We start from the raw sequence: 24,851 nt of genomic DNA, 5'->3' as shown, positions 1-24,851 counted from the left end.
ATTCCTCATGACATCTGTGAGATCATGAGAACCATACACACTGACTCTATGTAGCACGACCACTCTGATAGCATATGGACACGTTACATCACGAAAGATGTGCATATACACTCGATGTCAACGACCTGTTACACAACCACATACATCGACCCTTGCACATAATCTGTGACCATGACACCTGTGAGACAGACAGTAGCCATGCATTATACACATGAACCCCAGTACAGACACACCTGATACATCACTGAACACCCTGAGCTTACGACACCTGATGTCTCACTGACCACACTGATGCCAGAACGAGTACAGAACACTGAGGGCACAGAAACTCGTCCATGACACCATACACATGACCTCCGGATTCATCATGACACCTGAGTACTATTGACACAACTGATGAATCACTGACATACCGATAGTACATATGACACATCTGTACTCACTGCAACCCAGGTATAACTAAATACTCTGATGTTTGCACCATGGATAGACAACGTGTACATCCAATCACCGATTAGTTATGACTCTATGTAGACAGACCTCTTGATGCACATAACTACTCGATTAGCATAAACAATCCACACACAAATTCAATAGCCACTAACACCCGATGTGACACGACACACTGATGAACTCCGGACCACCTGATACTCCGAATACATTAATAGCACACTTTGCATCATAAAATTCTGATGCATCACTGACACTTTTGCTTGACACCTCCGTTACCACAGAATATGATGTGCATCACTGACACATACTCTGACACACTGGACATATGACCACACGATAAGCTACTGAACGAACACACGACACGATAGACACTGGAACACTAGAATATACTAATCTGTACTCTGACCCTCTATGGCAGAACCTGTACCACAGAATACCATGTACTACTGAATCTCTATTAGTCACTGACCCTCTGAGATCACTAAAACCATCAACAACCTAAGCACAGACATATCTAACTCCTGAACCTCTATGCATCATGACACGGAGCACAGCACACCCTGAGAGCTCCGAATCGATGTAGCAAACAACCACTATAGCACGAAAATTCTGATCATCATACTTATGTAGCACATGACCCGATACTCATGGACTCTAGTACTCACGCATCCCTGATGTGACTGACACATTTGTACATGACACACGATAGCATATGTACCCAGAATCGACACACTCTGTGTAGCATCACTGGAACTTATGTACATACTGCACCCTGAGTCACACGGAACCAGATTATGAATATCATATACTGACTACCATTACATCTGACACCTAGTACTCACTGAGTACACACTGGCACCTCGATCTACGACACTCCATGATCATGACTCGGAACACATGACACTCCTATCACCTGACACCTCTCATCATGACCACTGTGCAGGTCAAGATAGCATGGACAACTATTGTACAAACACATCTGATTACACGACACCATGTGCACTGACACATCATGATCACTGACACCTGATGACCCAGGAACAAGCTACGGAACTCATAGCATGAACTGTTAGCACACTGACCCTGTGCATGACAATCTTAGCACGCATTCTGAGTACTACTAACATGTAGCACGAACTCATACTCTAAGACACACTCCTGATGTAGCATTACTGGACACATTCCTGAAGTACCATCACTGGACACACTTCTGATGTACCATTCCTGGACATAATCCTGACATAGCAACACTGGACACACTCCTGATGTACCATCACTGGACACACTCCTGATGTACCATTCCTGGACATAATCCTGACGTAGCAACACTGGACACACTCCTGATGCACCATCACTGGACACTTTCCTGATGTAGAATCACTAGACACACTCCTGATATACCATCTCTGGACACACTCCTGATGTAGCATCACTGGACACACTACTGATGTAGCATCAATGGACACACTCCTGATGTACTATCACTGGATACACTCCTAATGTACCATCACTGGACACACTCCTGATCTACCATCACTGGACACACTCCTGATGTAGCATCACTGGACACACTCCTGATGTAGCATCACTGAACACACTCCTGATGTACCATCACTGGACACACTCCTGATGTACCATCACTGGACACACTCCTGATGTAGCATCAATGGACACACTCCTGATGTAATATCACTGGACACACTCCTGATGTACCATCACTGGACACAGCCCTAGTGTAACATCACTAGAAATACTCCTGATGAAGAATCACTGGACACAATCCTGATGTAGCATCACTGGACACACTCCTGATGTACCATCACTGGACACACTCCTGATGAAGAATCACTGGACACACTCCTGATGTACCATCACTGGACACACTCCTGATGTAGCATTACTGGACACACTCCTGATGTAGCATCACTGGACACTCTTCTGATGTAGCATCGCTAGACACACTCCAGATGAAACATCACTGGACACACTCTTGATGTAGGAACACTGAACATATTCCTGGTGTAACATCACTGGACAAACTCCTGATGTAGCATCACTGGACACACTTCTGATGTAGCATCATTAGACACACTCCTGGTGTAGCATCACTGGAAACACTTCCGATGTACCATCACTGGACACACTCTTGATGTACCATCACTGGAAACACTCCTGATGTAGTATTACTAGACACACTCCTAATGTAGCATCACTGGACACACGCCTGATGTACCATCACTTGACACACACCTGATGAAGTATCACTGGACACACTCCTGAAGTAACATCACTGGACACAATCCTGATGTACCATCACTTGACACACACCTGATGGAGCATCACTGGAAACATTCTTGATGTACCATCACAGGACACACTCCTAATGTGACATCACTGAACATATTCCTGGTGTAACTGGACATACTCCTGATGTAGCATCACTGGAAACACTTCTGATGTACCATCACTGGACATAATTCTGATGTAGCATGGAGACACTCCTGATACAGCATCACTGGACACTCTTCTAATGTAGCACAACTGGACACACGTCTGATGTAGCTTCATGGACAACTCCTGATGTAGCATCACTGACAACTCTGATGTACATCACTGGAAACTCTGATGTAGCATCAATGGACAATCCTGATGTAGCATCACTGGACACATCCGATGTAGCATATGACAATCCTGATGTAGCTTCATTGGACACACTCCTGATGTAGCTTCATTGGACACACTCGTGAAGTAGCATAACGCTAGACACACTCCTTGATGTAGCATCACTGGCATACTCCGATGTAGCTCAGTGACACATCCTGATGTAGCATCACACGTCGAACACACACACACTCCATAGCATCACGACACATACATAGCACGCACCACTCCTAACATTACGAACGTCCACATACATCACTGGACACACTCCTAATGTATCATCACTGCACACACTAATGATGTAGCATCAGTGGACACACTCCAAATGTAACTTCATAGGACACACTCCAGATGTAGCATCACTGGATACAATCTTGATGTAGCATCACTGGACACATTCCTGATGTACACCACTGGACATACTCCTGATGTAGCCTCACTGAACACACTCCTGATGTAGCATCACTGGACACATTCCTGATGTACCATCACTGGACACATTCCTGATGTACATCACTGGACATACTCCTGATGTACCATCACTGAACACACTCCTGATGTAGCATCACTGGACACACTCCTGATGTAGCATCACTGGACACATTCTTGATGTAGCATCACTTTACATACTTTTGATGAAGCATCACTTTACATACTTTTGATGAAGCATCACTTGACACACACCCGATGTAGCATCACTGGACACACTCCTGATGTACCATAACTGGACATAATCCTGATGTAACAACCCTTGACACACTCCTGATGTACCATCACTGGACATAATCCTGATGTAGCATCACTGGACATACTCCTGATGTAGCATTACTGGACACACTCTTAATGTATCATCACTGGACACACTCCTGATGTACCTTCACTGGACACACTCCTGATGTAGCATCACTGTACATACTTCTGATGAAGCATCACTTGACACACTCCTGATGTACCATAACTGGACATAATCCTGATGTAGCATCACTTGACACAATCCTGATGTAGCATTACCGGACACACTCCTGATGTAGCTTCATTGGACACACTCGTGAAGTAGCATAACGGACACAATCTTGAAGTAGCATCACTGGCCATACTCCAGATGTAGCATCACTGGACACAATCCTGATATAGCATCACTACTCAAACACACACACACACACACACACACACACACACACACACACACACACACACACACACACACCCTCACAAACACACACACACACACACAAGGAAGACGTGCACTGTTACGTCATAGGTTAGGGCACTTCATATACTCTCGGTACAGGAAGTTGAAGATGAAAAACAGATAAATATTACTATGGCCAACATCATATTTAATCTCTGCTGTTAATAATAGTAATTATCATCATAATAATCATACTGTTTACTATCAGTTGTAACGTTGTAAGACAACATACGTGAGTGTGTCAATATTTACCTACTTTACCAAGGGTTCCCAGTCCCATAACACCGACCGTCAGGCCCCACAGACTCCGGTAAACAGGATATCTTGTCTTCTTTACCCATTTACATTTAACCTGTCAAAAGTAAAGATAACCATAAGTGTATGATGACCAGTCTCTATATGCATGACCACTCATCTATGTGCATGACCATCATCTAAGTGCATGACCACACATCTATGTGCAGGATGACCACTCATCCATGTGCATAGCCACTCTTGTATGTGCAAGATCAATCATCTAAGTGCAAGTCCACTCATCTATGTGCATGATGACCACTCATCTAAGTGCATGACCACTCATCTATGTGCATAACCACTCATCTAAGTGCATGATCACACATCTATGTGCAGGATGACCACTCATCTATCTGCATAACCACTCTTGTATGTGCAAGACCAATCATCTAAGTGCAAGTCCACTCATCTATATGCGTGATGACCACTCATCTAAGTGCATGACCACTCATCTATGTGCATGATTACCACTGATCTATGTGCATGTCCATTCATCTAAGTGCATGACCACTCATCTAAGTGCAGAATGACCACTCGTCTATGTGCATGATGACCACTCATCTATGTGCATGATAACCACTCCTCAATCTGCATAACCTCTCATCTAAGTGCTCGATCACTCATCTAATTGCATGAGGACTCATCTAATTGCAATGACCATTCATCTATGTGCGTGATGACCACTCATCTAAGTGCATGACCACTCATCTATGTGTATGATGACCACTCATTTAAGTGGATGTCCACTCATCTAAGTGCATGGCCACTCATCTATGTTCATGATGACCACTCATCTAAGCGCTTGCCTTCATATCTATGTGCAGGACGACTGATCTATGTGCATGACACTTCATCGACGTGCATGAACACTCATCTATGTGCATGATGACCACTCATCTATGTGCAAGGTAACCATTCATCAATGTGCATGATGACCACTCATCTGTGTGTATGATGACCACTCATCTATGTGCATGATGACCACTCATCTAATTGCATGGCCACTCCTCTAAATGCATGACCACTCATCAAATTGTGTGACTATTAATCTTTGTACAAAACCACTCATGTATATGCGTGATGACCTGTCATCTATGTGTATGACCACTCATCTAAGTGCAGGACCTCTCATCTAAGCGCATGATGACCACTTATCTATGTGCATGATGAATATTCATCCATGTGCATGATAACCAATCATCTATGTGCATGACCACTCATCTACGTGTAGGATGACCACTCATCTATGTTCATGACCACTCATCTATGTGAATGATAACCACTCATTTATCTGCATGACCACTAATCTAAGTGCTCGACCACTCTTCTAAGTGCATGAGGACTCATCTAAGTGCATGACCACTTATCTAAGTGCATGATATCCACTCATCAATGTACATGATGACCACTCGTCTTTGTGCATGATAAACACTCATCTATCTGTATGACCACTCATCTAAGTACATGAGAACTCATATATGTGCATGATCACACACCTAAGTGCATGACCACCCATCTAATTGCATAAGCATTCATCTATGTGCATGACCACTCATCTATATCCATGATGACCGCTCATCTATATGTGTGATGACCAATCATCTATGTGCATGATGACCACTCATCTACATGCATGACCACTCATCTAAGTCCATGACCACTCATCTAAGTGCTTGACCACTCATCTTTATTCATGACCACTCATTTAAGTGCAAGACCGCTCAACTAAGTGCTTGACCACTCATCTATGTAGATGATGACCACTCATCAATGTGCATGACCACTCATCTATGTTCATGACCACTCATCTAACTGCATGACCACTCATCTATGTGCATGGCAACTTATCTATGTGCATGACCACTCATCTAAGTGCGTGACCACTCATATGCGTGCATGACCACTCATCTATATGCATGACCACTCATCTATATGCATGATGGCCACTGATCTTTGTGCATGATGACCACTCATCTATGTGCATGATGACCACTAATCTTTGTGCATAAAGACCACTCAATTATGTGCATGATAACCACTCATCTATGTGCATGATCACTCGTAGGTGCATGACCGTTATTCTATGTGCATGATGACCACTCATATATGTGCATGGTGACCATTAATCTATGTGCATGATGACCACTAATCTATGTGCATGATGACCACTCATTTATGTGCATGACCAGTCATCCAAATGCATGACCACTCATCTCAATGCTTAACCACTCATCTATGTGCATGATTACCACTCATATATGTGCATGATAACCACTCCTCTATCTGCATAACAATCTATCTGAGTGCTTGATCACTCATCTAAGTGCATGAGGACTCATCTAAGTGCAATGACCACTCATCTAAGTGCATGATGACCACTCATCTAAGTGCATGACCACTCATCTATGTGTATGATGACCAATCATCTAAGTGGATGTCCACTCATCTAAGTGCATGACCACTCATCTAAGTGCATGGTGACCACTCGTCTATGTGTATGATGACCACTCATCCATGTGCATGATAACCACTCCTCTATCTGCATAACAATTCAACTAAGTGCTCGATCACTCATCTAAGTGCTTGAGGACTCATCTAAGTGCATGACCACTCATCTAAGTGCATGATGCCCAATCATATAAGTGCATGACCACTCATCTAAGTGCATACCCACTCATCTAAGTGCAAGACCACTCATTTATGTGCATGACCACTCATGTATATGCATGATGACCACTCAACTATGTGCATGACGATTCATCTACGTGCATGACTACTGATCAAAGTGCATGATGACCAATCATCTATGTGCATGACCACTCATCTATGTGCATGATGACCATTCATCTATGTGCATGACCTCTCATATAGGTGCATGAAATTTCATCCAAGTGCATGACCACTCATCTAAGTGCATGACCACTTATTTATGTGCATTATGACTACTCATCTAGGTGCACGATCATTCATCTAAATGCATGACCACTCATCTAAGAGCATGATGACTAATCTATGTGCATGACCACTAATCTAAAAGAATGATCACTCATCTAAGAGCATAGCCAATCATTTATATGCATGACCGCTCGTCTATGTACATGACCACTCATCTAAGTGCATAACCTTTCATCTATATGTGCATGGTGACCATTCATCTATGTGCATGATGACCACTCATATATGTGCATGATGAGCACTCATCTATGTGCACGACCACTCATATAAGTGCATGACCATTTATCTATTTGCATGATGACCACTCATCGATGTGCATGATGACCACTCACCTATGTGCATGACCACTCATCCAAATGCATGACCATTCATCTAAGTGCATTACCACTTCTCTATGTGAATGATGACAACTCATCTATGTGCATGACCACTTATATAAGTGCATGACAAACTCATCTATGTTCTTGATGACCACTCATCTAAGTGCATGACCACTCATCTAAGTGCATGATGACCACTCATCTATGTGCATGACCACTCATATACGAGCATGATCACTCATCTGAGTGCATGGCCACTCATCTATGTGCATGACTACTCATCCATGTGGATGATGACCATTCATCTATGTGCATGATATGACCACTCATATATGTGTATGATGACCACTCATCTATGTGCTTGGTGACCACTCATCTATGTGCATGTCAATTTATCTAAGTGCATGATAGCCAATCATCTAAGTGCATGACCACTTATCTATGTGTATGATGACCACTTATCTATGTCCATGACCTCTCATATAAGTGCATGACAACTCATTTAAGTGTATGACCACTCATCTAAGTGCATCAAGACTCATCTAAGTGCATGACCGCTCATTTATGTGCATTATGACTACTCATCTATATGCATTGTCATGTACTCTCCTAAGATCTTGTTAAGGGTATTGAATTACTAACAATCGAATAGTCGTTTCCCTGTTGGGGGGCGATCATAGCCTCGCAGTTAGCGTTCCCAGCTACCACGCAAATGGTACGGGGTTCGAATCTTTGCATATATGTATATATATACTATCATGTACTCTTCTAACATCTTGTTTAAATTTAAAATCATATATTATTTTGTCCTCCATACTACGCACCACTGCCTCTCTCCCACGTTAGAACCTGATCGTTCATTCAAGTCCTTGTTGCTTCGTCTCACTTTGACTGAGACAAGCCTAGCGGGCTTCATACCCACTCCTTATATACCAGTGCCGACGCCTTCCACGGCAGTCTTAACCCAGACGGCATCCTGAGGTGTAGTGGATCTTCCCCGAGGTGTGCTGGTGTGGTAGGGGAGCAGAACGATTTTGTTATATAAGTTAAGCTGCCTTTGTGGTTAAATGCACTTATGGTTGTATTAACATAGTTTCATGTTGTGTGCTGGGAAATTGCTTTTTCATTTGATTTGTGGTTAATTAGTTATCATACTTGCTGTTACTTCTATGTTTGATTAATAATACTGATCATTATTAACCTGGGCTCATTCTACACCTGTCATTTTTCACCATCATTTATGACGGGTCTTCTCCTTGCACTATAACCTAGACAACGGTGCTCTATATCGACCATTACCTTCATTACTGTGAGAGCTAGAGTCGTTATAACATGTTTTTGATAAAAAGGCAGAAATTTTATTTGCCGAGTTCCTTTACTGCATCTTCAGTTTATCAACAAAGTACAATTTTTATTTCACTTAATTAATACCTGAGAAAGACAATTCTTCTAATAAAATCATTTCTAATAATGCAATACTTATTATTAGAATTTCCTATTAATAAAACAAGTCATACAAATGTCAATCACTAAAAATTTTAGCTAAAACACTTTACTAACATAGCTACTTCTAAGCTTAGTTAAAATAAAACTCAGTCATATCACTTTATGTCTAATTGACTAATGTCTAATTGACTAATTTTCCCTCCAATTATTTACTTGAGTTAATTTACTTACATTCAAACAAAATTAAATTTTTTTCTGAAATTACCAGATATTAAAAGACTCGATTAGTATTTCACCACTAAAAAAAACTATTAAGACCTTATTTACAACTCAGACAATTCTATTTTTTTTTAGCTATTCTTTTTTCGGGATATCCAATCCCGGTGCCTGCTACTGATGACCCCTGGTGCCTGCTACTGATGACCCCTGGTGCCTGCTACTGATGACCCCCGGTGCCTGCTACTGATGATCCTCTATGCCTGCTACTGATGACCCCTGGTGCCTGCTACTGATGACCCCTGGTGCCTGCTACTGTTGACCCCTGGTGCCTGCTACTGATGATCCCTGGTGCCTGCTACTGATGACCCCCGGTGCCTGCTACTGATGATCCCTGGTGCCTGCTACTGATGACCCCTGGTGCCTGCTACTGTTGACCCCTGGTGCCTGCTACTGATGATCCCTGGTGCCTGCTACTGATGACCCCCGGTGCCTGCTACTGATGATCCTCTATGCCTGCTACTGATGACCCCTGGTGTCTGCTACTGATGATCCCTGGTGCCTGCTACTGATGACCCCTGGTGCCTGCTACTGATGACCCCTGGTGCCTGCTACTGATGACCCCTGGTGCCTGCTACTGATGACCCCTGGTGCCTGCTACTGATGACCCCTGGTGCCTGCTACTGATGACCCCTGGTGCCTGCTACTGATGACCCCTGGTGCCTGCTACTGATGACCCCTGGTGCCTGCTACTGATGACCCCTGGTGCCTGCTACTGATGATCCCTGGTGCCTGCTACTGATGATCCCTGGTGTCTGCTACTGATGATCCCTGGTGCCTGCTACTGATGATCCCTGGTGTCTGCTACTGATGATCCCTGGTGCTTGCTACTGATGACCCCTGGTGTCTGCTACTGATGATCCCTGGTGCCTGCTACTGATGACCCCTGGTGCCTGCTACTGATGATCCCTGGTGCCTGCTACTGATGATCCCTGGTGTCTGCTACTGATGATCCCTGGTGCCTGCTACTGATGACCCCTGGTGCCTGCTACTGATGATCCCTGGTGCCTGCTACTGATGACCCCTGGTGCCTGCTACTGATGATCCCTGGTGCCTGCTACTGATGACCCCTGGTGCCTGCTACTGATGACCCCTGGTGCCTGCTACTGATGACCCCCGGTGCCTGCTACTGATGATCCCCTGGTGCCTGCTACTGATGATCCCTGGTGTCTGCTACTGATGATCCCTGGTGCCTGCTACTGATGATCCCTGGTGCCTGCTACTGTTGATCCCTGGTGCCTGCTACTGATGACCCCTGGTGCCTGCTACTGTTGATCCCTGGTGCCTGCTACTGATGACCCCTGGTGCATGCTGCTGGTGACCCCCGATCCCTGCTACTGATGACCCCACGTTGCCTGCTAATGATGACCCCTGGTGCATGCTACTGGTGACCCCCGGTGCCTGCTACTGATGACCCCCTGTGCCTACTACTGATAACCCCCGGTGCCTGCTAGTGATGACCTCTGGTGCCTGCTAGTGATAACCCCTGGTGCCTGCTACTGATGACCCCCGGTGCCTGCTACTGATGACCCCTGGTGCCTGCTGCTGATGACCTCTGGTGCCTGCTAGTGATAACCCCTGGTGCCTGCTACTGATGACCCCCGGTGCCTGCTACTGATGACCCCCGGTGCCTGCTACTGATGATCCCTGGTGCCTGCTACTGATGATCCCTGGTGCCTGCTACTGATGACCCCCGGTGCCTGCTACTGATGACCCCCGGTGCCTGCTACTGATGATCCCTGGTGCCTGCTACTGATGACCCCTGGTGCCTGCTACTGATGATCCCTGGTGCCTGCTACTGATGACCCCCGGTGCCTACTACTGATAACCCCCGGTGCCTGCTAGTGATGACCTCTGGTGCCTGCTAGTGATAACCCCTGGTGCCTGCTACTGATGACCCCCGGTGCCTGCTACTGATGACCCCTGGTGCCTGCTGCTGATGACCTCTGGTGCCTGCTAGTGATAACCCCTGGTGCCTGCTACTGATGACCCCTGGTGCCTGCTACTGATGATCCCTGGTGCCTGCTACTGATGACTTCCGTTGCCTGCCACTGATGACTTACGGTGCCTGCTACTGATGACCCCTTATGCCTGCCGCTGATGAAAACCATGTTTCTGCTACTGATGACCCATGGTTTCTCCTACTGATGGCCCATGGAGACTGCTGCTAATGAACCCCATTGCCTGCTACTGATGACGCCTGGCGCCTGCTGCTGATGACCCCCTGTTGCCTACTACTGATGACACTCACTGCCTCCAACTGATGACCCCGGTGCCGGCTACTAATGACCCGCGATGCCTGCTACTGATGACCCGCGGTACCTGCTAGTGATGACCCTTGCCACCTGCAACTGAACCCCGGTGTCTGCTACTGATGACCCTTGCTGCCTGCTACTAATGACCCCTGGTGCAAGCTACTGATGACCCATGGTGCATGCTACTAATGACCTTTGGTGCAAGCTACTGATGACCCTTGGTACCTGCTAATGATGACCACTGGTTCCTGCTACTAATGACCCCAGATGACTGGTACTGATAACCCCAAATCCTTGCTACTGATGACCCGTAATACCTGCTACTGATGGCCCCTGGTACCTGCTACCGATGACCCCCGTTGCCTGCTACTAATGACCTTTGGTGCCTGCTACTGATGGCCCCTGGTACCTGCTACTGATGACCCCCGTTGCCTGCTACTGATGACTCTTGGTACCTGCTACTGATGACCCCTGGTACCTGCTGCCGAGGACATCCGAAGCCTGCTGATGATGACCCCCGGTGCGTGCTACCGATGTCTCCTGGTGCCTGCTACTGATGACCCACGGTGCATGCTACTAATGACCTTTGGTGCAAGCTACTGATGACCCTTGGTACCTGCTAATGATGGCCACTGGTTCCTGCTACTGATGACCCCAGATGACTGCTACTGATGACCCACGGTGCATGCTACTAATGACCTTTGGTGCAAGCTACTGATGACCCTTGGTACCTGCTAATGATGGCCACTGGTTCCTGCTACTGATGACCCCAGATGACTGCTACTGATGACCCCAGATCCTTGTTACTGATGACCCGTAATACCTGCTACTGATGGCCCCTGGTACCTGCTACTGATGACCCACGTTGCCTGCTACTGATGACTCTTGGTACCTGCTACTGATGACCCCCGGTGCCTGCTGCTGATGACATCCGAAGCCTGCTGATGATGACCCCCCGGTGGCTGCTACTGATGATCCCTGGTGCCTGGTACTGATGATCCCTGGTGCCTGCTACTGATGACCCCTGGTGCCTGCTGCTGATGACCCCTAGTGCCTGCTACTGATGACTCCCAGTGCCTGCTACTGATGACTCCCAGTGCCTGCTACTGATGACTCCCAGTGCCTGCTACTGATGACTCCCAGTGCCTGCTACTGATGACTCCCAGTGCCTGCTACTGATGACTCCCAGTGCCTGCTATTGATGACTCCCAGTGCCTGCTACTGATGACTCCCAGTGCCTGCTACTGATGACTCCCAGTGCCTGCTACTGATGACTCCCAGTGCCTGCTACTGATGACTCCCAGTACCTGCTACTGATGACTCCCAGTACCTGCTACTGATGACTCCCAGTACCTGCTACTGATGACTCCCAGTACCTGATACTGATGACTCCCAGTGCCTGCTACTGATGACTCCCAGTGCCTGCTACTGATGACTCCCAGTACCTGCTACTGATGACTCCCAGTACCTGATACTGATGACTCCCAGTGCCTGCTACTGATGACTCCCAGTGCCTGCTACTGATGACTCCCAGTACCTGCTACTGATGACTCCCAGTGCCTGCTACTGATGACTCCCAGTACCTGCTACTGATGACTCCCAGTACCTGATACTGATGACTCCCAGTGCCTGCTACTGATGACTCCCAGTACCTGCTACTGATGACTCCCAGTACCTGATACTGATGACTCCCAGTGCCTGCTACTGATGACTCCCAGTACCTGCTACTGATGACTCCCAGTACCTGCTACTGATGACTCCCAGTACCTGCTACTGATGACTCCCAGTACCTGCTACTGATGACTCCCAGTACCTGCTACTGATGACTCCCAGTACCTGCTACTGATGACTCCCAGTACCTGCTACTGATGACTCCCAGTACCTGCTACTGATGACTCCCAGTACCTGCTACTGATGACCCCTAGTGCCTGCTACTGATGACTCCCAGTACCTGCTACTGATGACTCCCAGTACCTGCTACTGATGACTCCCACTGCCTACTGCTGATGACTCCCAGTACCTGCTACTGATGACTCCCAGTGCCTGCTACTGATGACTCCCAGTGCCTGCTACTGATGACTCCCAGTACCTGCTACTGGTGACTCCCAGTACCTGCTACTGGTGACGGCCGGTTCTGCTTGTAGGATGTACATAGAGACCACGTTTTTCTCGGAAAGTGTGACAATACTGGAGTGTGGCAGAGGATCTCAGGCGAGCAAATATCTTTTAGGAAATGAGACTCGGATATCGTAGTGACCGTGCACACGCCAGCACAACATCACAGAGGAAATATATGAATACTTGCACAGGAGACACTACTTACATAAGAGGTAAAATGACTTCCGATAAAATGAACCTGAGTCGCATATTCTCTCTCGCTCTGTTATACACTAACATAAAAGCTGGTTGAATGAGGTGTACGTTGGTGGACAACCAGAAAGTGTGTAACACTAGCGTTCCAGTCAAGAGTCTGGTTAGGGTAGTAACTATGAGAAGACTCCTTGTGTGGATCAAAAAATTCTTCATGTAAAGGAGCAGATGATGCCAGTCAGAGAAACCTCGTCTAATGTATCCGGGGTAACTAATGGCGTGCTGCAGGACTGATGCTTGGATCCGTTGTAGATCTTGATCTACGTTAATGACGTAACATAAGGACTGGGTTCATACTTGGAGTATGGTTGCGTAAAACGCTGGCCATGACAGAAGGGTGGAACACTCGAGCCAGCACCAACTTATAAAGGAACTTACACAAATGGTCTGTTACGTGACCAATAAAGTTCAACTCAAGTAAATGCAGAGTAAGAAGATGGTTCAGTAACAACAGACCTTGATGAAGCTGATGTCAACAAGCCACAGCAATGTGTGTGACAGGCCCTGAAGGTTGTTGTAACCCTCAACATAATGTTACAATAAAGTATCACTTGTTAACATTATACACCTGGGTAACGTTGTGGTTCATAATCTATTTTCACTTTACATTGGTACTATAATACAATATTGTGATGACCATTAGGAGCATAGATCACTCATGCATCCTCGTGATTCATTGACCTTCTGCCTCCCACTATATTCCCGAATAACGTAAAGGAACATAAATATTTTGGCTTGAAAAGGTCCAAAGAAAATAATGAAAAACTAAATATGAAGGTGACAAAGTATGAGGTGAGGGGTTAATAATTTGTCCACATTGGAAGAGAGAAGATAAAGGAGAAACTTGATCTCAACCTTCTATTTTCTACGTGAGTCTGGCACTGTCGACAGTGAACAGCTCTCAGAGATGCAAAGACACAACAGCTATATATCAGCGCAGCTAACAAAGACACAAGTTGGAAGACAAGATCAGCTACAGAAATACATTATAACATCAGAGTTGTGCATCAGAGGCACAGTTATAACCTCACACTTGTTGACAATATTGAGCAAAGTTGTATTAATTGCACATTAATTACACTTTCACATAATGGCCTTAAATTCCACAAAGACCCCGTTTGACCCACAGTTGCCTATTGTCATATATAGAAAACCTTTCACAGATAAGTGACCAGCAAATAACACACACACACACACACACACACACACACACACACACACACACACCAATATCATGCATCAGCATATTCATATTACAGAAGTAGAGATGCTTAGTAATGCTATGAGTTCATAGCATAGGAGAACACACACGTAATGCTATGAGTTCATAAAATACGAGAACACACACGTAATAGTATGAGTTCATAACATAGGAGAACACACACGTAAAGCTATGAGTTCATAACATAAGAGAACACACACGTAATGCTATGAGTTCATAACATAGGAGAACACACACGTAATGCTATGAGTTCATAACATAAGAGAACACACACGTAATGCTATGAGTTCATAACATAGGAGAACACACACGTAATGCTATGAGTTCATAACACAGGAGAACACACACGTAATGCTATGAGTTCATAACATACGAGAACACACACGTAATGCTATGAGTTCATAACATACGAGAACACACACGTAATGCTATGTTCATAACATAGGAGAACACACACGTAATGCTATGAGTTCATAACATAGGAGAACACACACGTAATGCTATGAGTTCATAACATAGGAGAACACACACGTAATGCTATGAGTTCATGACATAGGAGAACACACACGTAATGCTATGAGTTCATAACATACGAGAACACACACGTAATGCTATGTTCATAACATAGGAGAACACACACGTAATGCTATGAGTTCATAACATAGGAGAACACACACGTAATGCTATGAGTTCATAACATAGGAGAACACACACGTAATGCTATGAGTTCATGACATAGGAGAACACACACGTAATGCTATGAGTTCATAACATACGAGAACACACACGTAACTGCAGCTTGTGAACAGCAGGTAACCACAACAGGAAGTCTCGGTAACCACAATACTGAGCATTGTCATATCAAGCTAAGTAGGTGTATTGTCAACATGATTTGCTGCATGAAAGTAACACAAGTAATGAAATGATGTTACTTAAGGAGCATTGATCAGCTGGTGATGAAATGATGTTACTTTAGAAGCATTGATCAACTAGTGATGAAATGATGATGTTACTTGAGGAGCATTGCTCAACTAATGATGGCATGATGATGTTACATAAGGAGCATTGATCAACTAGTGATGAAGTGAGGATGTTACTTGAGGAGCATTGATCAACTAGTGAAGAAGTGAGGATGTTACTTAAGAAGCATTGATCAACTAGTGATGAAATGATGATGTTACTTGTGGAGCATTGATCAACTAATGATGGCATGATGATGTTACATAAGGAGCATTGATTAACGTGATGAAGTGAGGATGTTACTTGAGGAGCATTGATCAACTAGTGATGAAGTGAGGATGTTACTTGAGGAGCATTGATCAACTAGTGATGAAGTGAGGATGTTACTTGAGGAGCATTGATCAACTAGTGATGAAGTGAGGATGTTACTTGAGGAGCATTGATCAACTAGTGATGAAGTGAGGATGTTACTTGAGGAGCATTGATCAACTAGTGATGAAGTGAGGATGTTACTTGAGGAGCATTGATCAACTAGTGATGAAGTGAGGATGTTACTTGAGGAGCATTGATCAACTAGTGATGAAGTGAGGATGTTACTTGAGGAGCATTGATCAACTAGTGATGAAGTGAGGATGTTACTTGAGGAGCATTGATCAACTAGTGATGAAGTGAGGATGTTACTTGAGGAGCATTGATCAACTAGTGATGAAGTGATGATGTTACATAAGGAGCATTCATCAACTAGTGATGAAGTGATGATGTTACTTAAGGAGCATTGATCAACTGGTGATGGAATGATGATGTTACTTAAGGAGCATTGATCAACTAGTGATGGAATGGTGATGATACTTAAGAAGTATTGATTAACTGGTGATAGAATGATGATGCTACTTAAGGAGCATTCATAAACTAGTGATGAAATGATGTTACTTAAGGAGCATTGATCAACTGGTGATGAAATGATGTTACTTAGGGAGCATTCATAAACTAGTGATGAAATGATGTTACTTAAGGAGCATTGATCAACTGGTGATGAAATGATGTTACTTAGGGAGCATTCATAAACTAGTGATGAAATGATGTTACTTAAGGAGCATTGATCAACTGGTGATGAAATGATGTTACTTAGGGAGCATTCATAAACTAGTGATGAAATGATGTTACTTAAGGAGCATTGATCAACTAGTGGTGGAATGATGTTGTTACCTGAAAAGCATTGATCAACTGGTGATGAAAGGATGATGTTACTTAAGGAAAATTGATCAACTGATGAAATGATGATGTTACTTAAGGAGCATTGATCAACTAGTTATGGAATGATGATGTTACTTTAGAAGCATTGATCAGCTAGTGATGGAATGATGATATTACTTAAGAAGCATTGATCAACTAGTGATGGAATGATGACGTTACTTAAAGAGCATGGATCATATAGTGATGGATTGATGATGATACTCAAGGAGCATTGATCAACTGGTGATGAATAATGATGTTACTTAGGGAGCATTCATAAACTAGTGATGAAATGATGTTACTTAAGGAGCATTGATCAACTGGTGATGAAATGATGTTACTTAGGGAGCATTCATAAACTAGTGATGAAATGATGTTACTTAAGGAGCATTGATCAACTGGTGATGAAATGATGTTACTTAGGGAGCATTCATAAACTAGTGATGAAATAATGTTACTTAAGGAGCATTGATCAACTGGTGATGAATAATGATGTTACTTAAGGAGCATTGATCAACTGGTGATGAGATGATGACGTTACTTAAAGAGCATTGATCAACTGGTGATGGAATCATGATGTTAGTTGAGGAGCATTGATCATCTAGTGATGGAATGATGACATTCTACACTGGGCAGATCCTGGTGTTAACAAATGGAAGTCTTATGATCATCTTCAGACTTGGAATATGTGAGTAATATTGATCATGTCTTGCCTGGTGTCTCCTGCACTCCAGCCAACCACGTTCGTGGTTAATGATCCAGCCGATCGTGTGCTCTGCCATCATTTGGCTGAATTTTTCGCTGCTCATACGTGTGACAGGGATGGTCGGCTTGGGCTGCAATGATACATCAACCAGTTAGATCAAGGGAACATAAACATATGATTATAACTATTGCATTAAGATAAAAAGAAAATAGATAAATATTGAATTATTTCACCATGCACCGATCATCAACCCCTTTCCCTTGATAAGGTTTTGTACAGAAAAACTATCATACAGGAAATAAATGGACAGTCCACTTACATCGAACAAGATCAAACACAAACAAGAGAAGCATAATTATCAATGTGAACTATGCTCATACTACCCGCATGACGTCATCAGCTTTCAAACGGTTCCTTCCTTGACTTTGTCTTTATCATTAGTGAAGTAGAGAACCAGGTTCATGTGAACATATGGTGAGGAAAACAACATCCACATTGAAGAAACGATAAGTAAGGCACGATAAAGTAAGCAACACCAAAGCTATACAATACTTCAGTAAGACCATATATATATATATATATATATATATATATATATATATATATATATATATATATATATATATATATATTTTTTTTTTTTTTTGCTTTGTCGCTGTCTCCCGCGTTTGCGAGGTAGCGCAAGGAAACAGACGAAAGAAATGGCCCAACCCACCCCCATACACATGTATATACATACGTCCACACACGCAAATATACATACCTACACAGCTTTCCATGGTTTACCCCAGACGCTTCACATGCCTTGATTCAATCCACTGACAGCACTTCAACCCCGGTATACCACATCGCTCCAATTCACTCTATTCCTTGCCCTCCTTTCACCCTCCTGCATGTTCAGGCCCCGATCACACAAAATCTTTTTCACTCCATCTTTCCACCTCCAATTTCGTCTCCCTCTTCTCCTCGTTCCCTCCATATCCGACAAATATATCCTCTTGGTCAATCTTTCCTCACTCATTCTCTCCATGTGACCAAACCATTTCAAAACACCCTCTTCTGCTCTCTCAACCACGCTCTTTTTATTTCCACACATCTCTCTTACCCTTACGTTACTTATTCGATCAAACCACCTCACACCACACATTGTCCTCAAACATCTCATTTCCAGCACATCCATCCTCCTGCGCACAACTCTATCCATAGCCCACGACTCGCAACCATACAACATTGTTGGAACCACTATTCCTTCAAACATACCCATTTTTGCTTTCCGAGATAATGTTCTCGACTTTCACACATTCTTCAAGGCTCCCAGAATTTTTGCCCCCTCCCCCACCCTATGATCCACTTCCGCTTCCATGGTTCCATCCGCTGACAGATCCACTCCCAGATATCTAAAACACTTTACTTCCTCCAGTTTTTCTCCATTCAAACTTACCTCCCAATTGACTTGACACTCAACCCTACTGTACCTAATAACCTTGCTCTTATTCACATTTACTCTTAACTTTTTTCTTTCACACACTATACCAAACTCAGTCACCAGCTTCTGCAGTTTCTCACATGAATCAGCCACCAGAGCTGTATCATCAGCGAACAACAACTGACTCACTTCCCAAGCTCTCTCATCCCCAACAGACTTCATACTTGCCCCTCTTTCCAAAACTCTTGCATTCACCTCCCTAACAACACAATCCATAAACAAATTAAACAACCATGGAGACATCACACACCCCTGCCGCAAACCTACATTCACTGAGAACCAATCACTTTCCTCTCTTCCTACACGTACACATGCCTTACATCCTCGATAAAAACTTTTCACTACTTCTAACAACTTGCCTCCCACACCATATATTCTTAATACCTTCCACAGAGCATCTCTATCAACTCTATCATATGCCTTCTCCAGATCCATAAATGCTACATACAAATCCATTTGCTTTTCTAAGTATTTCTCACATACATTCGTCAAAGCAAACACCTGATCCACACATCCTCTACCACTTCTGAAACCACACTGCTCTTCCCCAATCTGATGCTCTGTACATGCCTTCACCCTCTCAATCAATACCCTCCCATATAATTTACCAGGAATACTCAACAAACTTATACCTCTGTAATTTGAGCACTCACTCTTATCCCCTTTGCCTTTGTACAATGGCACTATGCACGCATTCCGCCAATCCTCAGGCACCTCACCATGAGTCATACATACATTAAATAACCTTACCAACCAGTCAATAATACAGTCACCCCCTTTTTTACTAAATTCCACTGCAATACCATCCAAACCTGCTACCTTGCCGGCTTTCATCTTCCGCCAAGCTTTTGCACACCACCTCGACCAAAACACCCTATATCTGCCACTCTATCATCAAACACATTCAACAAACCTTCGAAATACTCACTCCATCTCCTTCTCACATCACCACTACTTGTTATCACCTCCCCATTTGCGCCCTTCACTGAAGTTCCCATTTGCTCCCTTGTCTTACGCACTTTATTTACCTCCTTCCAGAACATCTTTTTATTCACCCTAAAATCTAATGATACTCTCTCACCCCAACTCTCGTTTGCCCTCTTTTTCACCTCTTGCACCTTTCTCTTGACCTCCTGTCTTTTTCTTTTATACATCTCCAACTCAATTGCATTTTTTCCCTGCAAAAATCGTCCAAATGCCTCTCTCTTCTCTTTCACTAATAATCTTACATCTTCATCCCACCACTCACTACCCTTTCTAATCAACCCACCTCCCACTCTTCTCATGCCACAAGCATCTTTTGCGCAATCCATCACTGATTCCCTAAATACATCCCATTCCTCCCCGACTCCCCTTACTTCCATTGTTCTCACCTTTTTCCATTCTGTACTCAGTCTCTCCTGGTACTTCCTCACACAAGTCTCCTTCCCAAGCTCACTTACTCTAACCACCCTCTTCACCCCAACATTCACTCTTCTTTTCTGAAAACCCATACAAATCTTCACCTTAACCTCCACAAGATAATGATCAGACATCCCTCCAGTTGCACCTCTAAGCACATTAACATCCAAAAGTCTCTCTTTCGCGCTCCCGTCAATTAACACGTAATCCAATAACGCTCTCTGGCCATCTCTCCTACTTACATACGTATACTTATGTATATCTCGCTTTTTAAACCAGGTATTCCCAATCACCAGTCCTTTTTCAGCACATAAATCTACAAGCTCTTTACCATTTCCATTTACAACACTGAACACCCCATGTATACCAATTATTCCCTCAACTTCCACATTACTCACCTTTGCATTCAAATCACCCATCACTATAACCCGGTCTCGTGCATCAAAACCACTAACACACTCATTTAGCTGCTCCCAAAACACTTGCCTCTCATGATCTTTCTTCTCATGCCCAGGTGCATATGCACCAATAATCACCCATCTCTCTCCATCAACTTTCAGTTTTACCCATATTAATCGAGAATTTACTTTCTTACATTCTATCACACACTCCCACAACTCCTGTTTCAGGAGTACTGCTACTCCTTCCCTTGCTCTTGTCCTCTCACTAACCCCTGACTTTACTCCCAAGACATTCCCAAACCACTCTTCCCCTTTACCCTTGAGCTTCGTTTCACTCAGAGCCAAAACATCCAGGTTCCTTTCCTCAAACATACTACCTATCTCTCCTTTTTTTACATTTTGGTTACATCCACACACATCTAGACACCCCAGTCTGATTCTTCGAGGATCCATAAATACTACATACAAATCCATTTGCTTTTCTAAGTATTTCTCACATACATTCTTCAAAGCAAACACCTGATCCACACATCCTCTACCACTTCTGAAACAACACTGCTCTTCACCAATCTGATGCTCTGTACATGCCTTCACCCCCTCAATCAATACCCTCCCATATAATTTACCAGGAATACTCAACAAACGTATACCTCTGTAATTTGAGCTCTCACTCTTATCCCCTTTGCCTTTGTCAACGGCACTATGCAAGCATTCCCCCAATCCTCAGGCACCTCACCATGAGTCATACATACATTAAATAACCTTACCAACCAGTCAACAATACAGTCACCCCCTTTTTTAATAAATTCCACAGCAATACCATCCAAACCCGCTGCCTTGCCGCTTCATCTCCGCAAAGCTTTTACTACCTCATCTCTGTTACCAAATCATTCTCCCTAACCCTCTCATTTTGCACACCACCTCGACCAAAGCACCCTATATCTTCCACTCTGTCATCAAACACATTCAACAAACCTTCAACATGCTCACTCCATCTCCATCTCACATCACCACTACTTGTTATCACCCTCCCCACCCCCCATTAGCCCCTTCACTGAAGTTCCCATTTGTTCCCTTGTCTTACGCACTTTATTTACCTCCTTCCAAAACATCTTTTTGTTCTTCCTAAAATTTAATAATACTCTCTCATCCCAACTGTAATTTGAGCTCTCACTCTTATCCCCTTTGCCTTTGTACAATGGCACTATGCAAGCATTCCGCCAATCCACAGGCACCTCACCATGAGTCATACACACATTATTTACATTTACTCTCAGATATCTTATTTAACACTCTTTACAAAACTCAATCATCAGCTTCTGCAGTTTCTCACATGAATCAGCCACCAGCGCTGTATCATCAGCGAACAACAACTGGCTCACTTCCCAAGCTCTCTCATCTACAACAGACTGCATACTTGCCCCTCTTTCCAAAACTCTTGCATTCACCTCCGTAACAACCCCATCCATAAACAAATTAAACAACCATGGAGACATCACACACCCCTACCGCAAACCTACATTCACTGAGAACCAATCACTTTCCTCTCTTCCTATACGTACACATGCCATACATCCTCGATAAAAACTTTTCACTGCTTCTAACAACTTGCCTCCCACACCATATATTCTTAATACCTTCCACAGAGCGAATCTATCAACTCTATCATATGCCTTCTCCAGATCCATAAAAGCTACATACAAATCCATTTGGTTTTCTAAGTATTTTTCACATACATTCTTCAAAGCAAACACCTGATCCACACATCCTCTACCACTTCTGAAACCACACTGCTCTTCTCCAATCTAATGCTATGCACAGGCCTTCACCCTCTCAATCAATACCCTCCCATACAATTTCCTAGGAATGCTCAACAAAATTATACCTCTGTAATTTGAGCACTCACTTTTATCCCCTTTGCCTTTGTACAACGGCACTATGCAAGCATTTCGCTAATCCTCAGGCACCTAATCATGAGTCATACATACATTAAATAGCCTTACCAACCAGTCAACAATACAGTCACCCCCTTTTTTAATAAATTCCACAGCAATACCATCCAAACCCGCTGCCTTGCCGGCTTTCATCTTCCGCAAAGCTTTTACTACCTCATCTCTGTTTACCAAATCATTCTCCCTAACCCTCTCATTTTGCACACCACCTCGACCAAAGCACCCTATATCTTCCACTCTGTCATCAAACACATTCAACAAACCTTCAACATGCTCACTCCATCTCCATCTCACATCACCACTACTTGTTATCACCCATCCCCACCCCCCATTAGCCCCCTTCACTGAAGTTCCCATTTGTTCCCTTGTCTTACGCACTTTATTTACCTCCTTCCAAAACATCTTTTTGTTCTTCCTAAAATTTAATAATACTCTCTCATCCCAACTCTCATTTGCCCTCTTTTTCACCTCTTACACCTTTCTCTTGACCTTCTGCCTCTCTCTTTTATACATCTTCCACTCATTTGCATTATTTCCCAGCAAAATCGTCCAAATGCCTCTCTCTCCTCTTTCACAAATAATCTTACTTCTTCATCCCACCATTCACTACCCTTTCTAATCTGCCCACCTCCCACGCTTCTCATGCCACAAGCATCTTTTGCGCAAGGCATCACTGCTTCCCTAAATACATCCCATTCCTCCTCCATTCCCCGTACGTCCTTTGCTCTCACCTTTTTCCATTCTGCACTCAGTCTCTCCTGGTACTTCCTCACACAAGTCTCCTCCCCAAGCTCACTTACTCTCACCACTCTCTTCACCCCAACATTCTCTCTTCTTTTCTGAAAACCTCTACAAATCTTTATCTTTGCCTCCATCAGACATCCCTATAGTTGCACCTTTCAGCTTATTAACATCCAAAAGTCTCTCTTTCGCGCGCCTATCAATTAACACGTAATCCAAGAACGCTCTCTGGCAATCCCTCATACTTACATACGTATACTTATGTATATCTCTCTTTTTAAACCAGATATTCACAATCACCATTCCTATTTCAGCACATAAATCTACAAGCTCTTCACCATTTTCATTTACAACACTGAACACCCCATGCACACCAATTATTCCCTCAACTGCCACATTACTCACCTTTGCATTCAAATCATCCATCACTATAATCCAGTCTCGTGCATCAAAACTACTAACACACTCACTCACCTGCTCCCAAATTACTTGCATCTCATGATCTTTCTTCTCATGCCCAGGTGCAT

The 24,851-nt window shown here is 43.8% G+C and overlaps 1 protein-coding gene across 1 annotated transcript in view; it reads right to left on the bottom strand.

Annotated features, from left to right (window-relative positions):
- LOC139758861 (glyoxylate/hydroxypyruvate reductase A-like) overlaps nt 1-24,851 on the bottom strand; it is a 154,770-nt gene that overhangs the window by 68,344 nt on the left and 61,575 nt on the right. The window contains exons 4-5 of the mRNA XM_071680726.1: nt 18,351-18,473; nt 4,559-4,658 (exon numbers count right to left, since the gene is read on the bottom strand). Of these exons, the coding sequence (XP_071536827.1) occupies nt 4,559-4,658; nt 18,351-18,473 (223 nt within the window). The remainder of the gene's footprint in view (nt 1-4,558; nt 4,659-18,350; nt 18,474-24,851) is intronic.

This window comes from Panulirus ornatus, chromosome 31 (genome assembly GCF_036320965.1).
Source record: "Panulirus ornatus isolate Po-2019 chromosome 31, ASM3632096v1, whole genome shotgun sequence".
Taxonomy (NCBI): domain Eukaryota; kingdom Metazoa; phylum Arthropoda; class Malacostraca; order Decapoda; family Palinuridae; genus Panulirus; species Panulirus ornatus.
Note: the sequence above shows the minus strand (reverse complement) of the source record. Positions and strands in the feature narration are given on the sequence as shown.